At 37.8% G+C, this 6,904-nt stretch overlaps 1 protein-coding gene and 1 long non-coding RNA gene across 5 annotated transcripts in view; one reads left to right on the top strand and one right to left on the bottom strand.

Annotated features, from left to right (window-relative positions):
• Positions 27-3,051, top strand: LOC109847719. The gene is made up of 3 exons (XM_020416950.1): positions 27-301; positions 382-554; positions 2,935-3,051. Exons 1-3 carry the CDS (start codon positions 220-222, stop codon positions 3,049-3,051), a joined length of 372 nt encoding a protein of 123 aa, XP_020272539.1. The 5' UTR covers positions 27-219.
• Positions 3,254-6,904, bottom strand: part of LOC109850128 — a 30,973-nt gene continuing 27,322 nt past the window's right edge. Inside the window, exons 1-3 of one of the 4 annotated variants that reach the window (XR_002249348.1) lie at positions 5,652-6,009; positions 3,743-4,432; positions 3,254-3,649 (exon numbers count right to left, since the gene is read on the bottom strand). This is a non-coding gene — a long non-coding RNA (uncharacterized LOC109850128). Of the gene's footprint in view, positions 4,433-5,651; positions 6,010-6,904 lie in introns of those variants that run through there. The other 3 variants (XR_002249347.1, XR_002249345.1, XR_002249346.1) reach the window with 3 other exon arrangements.

Here is a 6,904-nt window from a genome sequence, read left to right as displayed (position 1 = left end):
GTCTATATAATCCACAAGTCCCTCCTCGCGCTGCTCCTCGGAGCGAAGAGCCGGGTCAGCCGGGCAGCAGAACTTCGGAGATCGAGAAAACTGACTTTAAACTTCTCTTCAAAAAAACTCTCCATTTATTTCCCCCTTTTAATTTCAAGTTAATTTCTGCTGTTATTTAACCCCCTTCGACCTCTCTCCTCTCCTCCTCTAACAAGAAGAGCGATAGCTATGGAGTGGTGGATTCGGGTGGTGTCGCCGATCAGGCGGGTATGGATCCGGGTCGCAGCTCGAATCCGCATGCGCAAGTCTGGTAAGCTCCGCGGTCGCGGGTTAATTAATTGGTTGTTCTGATCAAATGGATTCTGATGTCTTTTGGGGGTTTTTAATTAGGGCTGGGGCCGCTGAGGAACGAGGTGAGCACGTGCGAGTACGAGGACGTGCAGGTGATGTGGGAGATGCTGAGGAAGGCGACGGACGTGGAGATCGGGCGGGCGGTGAGGCCGCGGGAGAGGAGGGTGGACACGTGGAGCGTTTTCGAGTGGGCTGGACGAGGACGACGACGGGTACGGAGCTCACGGTGGGGGGGGGAGAAGGATTCGCACGTGCCGGACATGTGCCATCTCCCCCATCTGTACTAATGTTTTGTGGACTATCTACCGTGTCACCGTGTTTGCCGCACGTGTGGGAGTTACTGGCTTCCCTTCTTTGTAATCTTGTTCTCCGCCTATAAATAATTTCTCGCGTTTTTAGGCTCTTTACGGTTTTACTGGAAAATAAGTTCGTTTGTAGTATAATTATGGAAACTATTTTCATGAAATTTTTAACAGATGGGGGGAAGTTCATGATGCGTTTAGTAGTGTAGGCCAACGGTTAGTTAATTTTCATTTTCAACAGCGCAAGAGAAATCCTTTGGCTGCCCAACTTTATGAATCGGATAAATCAACTGTTTTGTTTCGCAAACCGGTACTTGGTCCCATTTGCTATTTTTTTTTAAAGCTTAATGAGCCGACCATGATGTCAACTTGATTAACTACTAACGGACGAATCACGCGTTCAACTGTTCAAAGAATCTGCGCAGAGCACCAAAATTTCATACCAAACGTGACGAAGTTATAAGAGTTGGGAAAAAAAAAACTTATTTATTTGACCATAAATTTCAACTGAAAAAAAGACTACTGAGAAATTCTGACGACTATACAAATTGGCTGGACTTTACGATAAATTTGAATGCTGCTTGCAGCGAATTATTTCTATAAAACTAATTTTAAACGCTAGATCTAGAAATTACAGTAAGGGCTTCAGGAGGAAAACGAACGAAAGTGAGAGAACATAAATAAGGTGAAGCATAAGCGATTTACCTTATGAAAAGTACATAATTTGACTCAATAGCTAAGGAAAAAAAAATTAGCCAATAAGAAAAGATGATCATGATAAGTTATATGAGGACATCACCGAGACAAAATTCTGACTCTGCCACTAATTTAGCCAGCAGTTTTAATAAATTGTAGCTCTAACAAAAAGATGTTAAAATGATCTACAAATATTCTAAATTGTCAGCCTAACCAATTGAATATTGGAGTTATAAGACAAGGACTTGGTGCATTTTCTATCTTTGAAGATAAGAATTGAGGTGTGCTTTCACTTTCAAATCGAATATTACTTATAATACTTTGAGCAAGCTGTCTCAATTAAGATCAGTTTCTCTGTCGAAGCCCCAGAAATCAAACGGTGTTTGTTAAACTAAATTCTCAAAAAGATGTCTACTAAAATGAGTTTAAGTCCAGTTTTTGCGTAGACAAAGATCTTTTCAACTGTCAAGATGGTTTACTTTGTCTTTATCAGTGGCTCTCCCTAAATAGCTAACAAGAAGGGAAAAATATATATATCATAAACCATCCTTTTAACTTTGGATGATTGTCAGATAACCTTTCTGCAACTTTGAAAATATCAAAAAAGCCCCATAAATTTAGGGGTCACTAGAAAACTCCCCCCAACACCCGCGCGCGCACACACACAAGCATTAACTGCAATTTTCCACAGGGTTGGCTAAATTTTATGTGAGGTTTGTTTTTCTTTCCTATGAAAATTATAGCTTACACTCTTTTGGGGGTTTCCTGATAAAATCTAAAAGTAACTCGAAAGAGGGTTCTTGATAACCCCTAAACTCAAAGGGCGGTTTTCTGATATTTTGAAAGTCATGGGAGGGAGGGAGGTTTTCTGACATTAAGCCCAAAACAATGGATGATGTTTATTCTGTAGTCTCTTCCAGTGCCTCTTCACTGGAAAGGGAACAAGAAAAATACAAAATATTGGAGAGTTGATCTGAGCACGTTATGTACTGATCAACTAGCAGATAAATCTAATGTGCTACATCATTCTCATGGTACAGAAATCTAGTTAATTTACCTGCTAGAGGAGAGGAAATGGGGATTCTGCTCGGTTGTGCACGAGGGGACAAAGATATTTGGTTGTTCTGCCGGGGTTGGATAAGCTATAAGGAAAACACCAAAATTCTAGCTTTTTGACTAGCATCTGTATTCCTGTTATATTACTCCTTTAATATTTGTTGTTTTTTTAAATCTTGTATTTGCACTGATTTCAAGTTTGTGCATTTTTTTTTTAACTTTTGAAAACATTTATGTTATTATCTTCATGATTGCAAGACTATCTGAATGCCTGGATGTCTTCTTCTCTGAGTAAAGATATCCTAATTCAACACTCGGCTCTCTACGGGGTGAATTTTTGGCAGACCGAAGCATCCCATTTTAGCAGCAGATGGTGAAACTCTTCTGTCAAAATAAAGATGTTTGAACTTTTTTCGAGCAGCAATTTTTTTTTTAAACTTTTCCGTATCTTAGGTATGAAAATGTGGAGGTGATGCAGCGTCTGTAATTATGCATGACGATAAATGTTCGGACTTAATTGCAATTTTATGAAACACAGAAATGGAAGTTGAAGAAGAAACACCAACTGAAGCAAAGACCAGAGGTATATGAAGATAATAAAGATTCATTTGCGAAATTTACTGAAAACTTCACGGCTTCTATAGAAAGTAATTGAAGAAACTGTGACACGGGCACGAATCCTTGTGATTCTCAAGAGGAATGATAATCATAATCGTAAACAGTTAAAGAGATAAGTGTTTATATCACGAAAAACTTTATTTAAATTCTGTAGAATATTAGGAAAACACGTACGACTAATAAACAGGAGAGGCTTGATATAAAAAAAAATTAGTAACAGTTCGAATTTAACAGACAGATACATAACTTTCTAAAAACTATAAATATTGCACAGCATCAAACTAGCTATATAGTCACTTTCCCTTTAGGAATTTAACATGTTTTCATATTTTGAAAATAAGTGGAAGTAAACGAATAAATCAACATAAATTTTAACTATAACCAAAGATATTAAGTAACTCATTAGATGACATCGCGCATCTAACAGTAGCAGTCATTGAAGATAAGAGGTCAGGTGACTGGTGAGCTTTCACTTTCCAATGAAGGATCATTGTATTCTGAGGATATGCTTCAATTAGTATAAGTTTCTCTGGACAAGTATCAGAAACTCATGGTGTTCGTTGAACTACGAACTCTGAGGGAGTGTCTACTGAAATGAGTTTAAATCTCAATTTCACACAGGCATGCATGCGTGCCTGTATGTGTATACGTATAAAAGAAAGGAAACAGAGATGCACATAATAATGGATAAGCGAGTTTGGTTATTTTACAGAGCTGGGATAACGTACCGAATAATACTGCAGTTAACGATAGGCACAGTGTTTTAAAGTGGAATGCCCCTACCAGTTTTCCTCAAAGTTTCCAAGATCTTACGTGAAACTGACATCAATTTGCTTGTACCTGTTTTATTTTTGAATGATTGAGATGAAATAACCCCAGCCTGAATGCACAACAACCTGCACACCTTGTTGAGGATTTTCTTTCCCATTGTTTCTTTCATAGGAGATGGGGATACAGGAATTGCTAATCCATGAGGATACCAATTACTGTATCTTTTACTAAAACAGATGGAAGTGATAACGGAGGCAGCCAGATAGACTGAGGAGAACTTGTAGGGATTCATGTTTCGGTGACTCGCAGGAATGACCCCCGAGCTCAGTTTTGCACCTTTTATTTTTTAGATCTTTGACCAAATCTCTCTTCACTCTTAGCCGTTGCTTGTCCTTGGCCGTAAAAATAGCTTCCTTGCCTCTGCATTTTCCTCTACAAAGCAGCATCTTCTACATCCATTATCAACATACTGAAAGCTGCAATCTTTCTCATAGAAGCTCCCGGTTTGCTGCTCTGTAAATCTCTCCTCCTTTCATTATTACGGAAGAAACAAACCAGAGTTGTTCAAGGGCCTATAGCATTGCAAAAATGCACGCTTTCTCGGCTAACCATCGTTGAACACTGGAGGGTAGGCCGCCAAACACCTGCTGCACCGAGAGAGATTCTTCAAGAGGGGTGAAATCTACTATTAAGGACAGTGTTTTTGCACGCCTTGATCACTCCAAAAAAAGTTCTATTAATCTTGAAAGTTTTATTTCAGTTTCATAGTGGTAATCCTAGTTAATTTTACAACAAGAAGATCAAGTACTAATGCAGCTATATGAGAACTAAGAAACGTAATGCATGGTTTAGATTAGTCTTAAAGAATTAAGATTGAGATTGTCTTAAAGAATTAAGATTGAGATTGTACAAAGCGTATATGGTTATGTGGAACTTGATGGTCTTTGTAATAAGCGACGAAGATATTAGCCATTACGCAAAGGAAAATTTCCTTTTGCAACGGTAGAAAGTCAATCTTGTCCTCTATTTGGTTCATCGGACCTCACCATATTGATTTTCATGTCGAAAGGACTTTTATACATAAAAAATGATGTGCATATGATCAGGTTGACCATTAGTATCAAGCTACAAAAGGTAAAAGGTCAAACCCTCTATAAACTCATATACTATGCAATAGGATGAGAATTTTTTCTGTTAAATTTAATAACTTGTTCAGGTCAAATGGAAAGTTAGAAAGTTTTATCATTTAGTTTAGCCACTCCACTTCAAGGTCTGGCATGATAAACCATGTTGAAATTAATTAAACTCATATTACGGTGTGCAGAACAAACAATGTCACCAAAATGGCCAAGAACATTGAATATGGACGTTTCAACTTTTGATAAGTTCAAAGGCTAAGGAAGATGCTAATAAAGATTTTATGTTAATTTTCACACAATAGCTAAAGTAAGGACAGATTTCCAAAGGTGCATGTCATTTTTGACCAAAATTCGTAAACTAATAATGTTATGAAACTAAGGAATACCTTTGTGATCCGATGATAGAATAAAAAATAGACTCGAGAATTATATGTCATTAATTCTAACAACACAAACAAGCGAGTAAATTTCTGACAAAATATGTAGTCTGGTATCAGACACTGAAGTCCTCTATCGATCTGAACTATCACACTTGCTATCTAATATGATAAATAAATTTCCAGTGGAATATATGCAGAGTCTGAACTCTCTAAAAACTGAAAGAAAATAGGTCCAGTAGTTTAAATTAATTAATGATACCAACCTGAAAAATGTTTAATTCCGCAAGAATTACGTGACAACAGTACATGCATGCATGCTTGGAAGTGAAAAGCTTATTATGACGTACCTGATTAAGCTACTTTCTTCTTTCGTATACAAGGAACGTAAGCAAAATTACAATCTTAATCCTGTAGCATGCTAGCCCCTAGTTTTGGGAGTAATAACTCCGCAATTCCCCATTGCAGTTATTCACTATATAATCTGAAGGAGAATCATGATCAAGGCATTCACAGTCGTCCTACCCGATGTAATTAGAAATTATGATATGGAAGCCGAATAGTATATAGCCCACTCTTTCATGTAATATCTGACAAAACGAGCAATTGTAATTCAGCATGTGCTTTCCTCGTGCATGTCTTGAAGTTCAGTTTGCAAACTTTTATTATGAACAACAAGCTACATGAACCAACCAATCCACAGAAAGAGAGAAATGGAGGGGGTGAGGAAGAGAGAGAAACAAAAGGAGACCTAGAACATTATTCCCATATAAATGAAAGTTTAATGCAACTATTTCTAAAAAAATCCATCAATACTCACCATTGCTTCAGTGTTTTAGTGCAGTTGGGGACATTAAAAATGTGTCAGAGACCCTAGGTTCAAGTCCTATTGGTCGTGGGCATATAGGCTAATTAGTAAAGGAAAAACACCCCTGTACAGCCTATGAAAAGGGCATCTAACATGCCGGGGAGTGTTTTTAAATAGATATAATTACCTCAAACTTCACCATAGCATCAGTTTTTTTTTCTGTTGTAAAAAGGAGCCATTTCAATATAAAACATGAGGACATACAAACTGTGTATTATTATGCGTGCACCTACCTGTGCGCTGTGCAACTGTCTTGTGATAAGATACAAGAATAGATGAAGAGCAACAACACTAGAGATGGAAGATCTGCACCAAATGTGATAAAGTGATCTAAAACCAATGGAGATATAATTCCACGAGTCCTGCAGAGATTAAAGTTCCAGAAACTAGAGCTTCCTGTTTCAGCATGAACAAATCCGAAAGATGGAGCAGTATATATCCTTACAGGAATCAAGATGAATGTCGGAAGAAACTTGCAATGATACCGGATATAGCTCGTAACCAAATGATTCTAAAGGGAGCTTCAGAAAGTGGCGTGGGCTTGATAGTTACAGTTTAAGGTAACTTGGCACTATTTGCAAGGCAAGAAGAACGCACAACACAAACACTGAAACACGGAGACAATATAGTGAACACAGCAAATTCTAAGATAGATAGCATGTGAAAACACAATAACAAGTGTCACATCTGATACATGTCTAACATGGCCATGGCTTCATCATAAACCACCAATGT

Source organism: Asparagus officinalis, chromosome 7 (assembly GCF_001876935.1).
Source record: "Asparagus officinalis chromosome 7, Aspof.V1, whole genome shotgun sequence".
Lineage (NCBI taxonomy): Eukaryota > Viridiplantae > Streptophyta > Magnoliopsida > Asparagales > Asparagaceae > Asparagus > Asparagus officinalis.
This window is presented reverse-complemented; position numbering and strand designations above follow the sequence as displayed.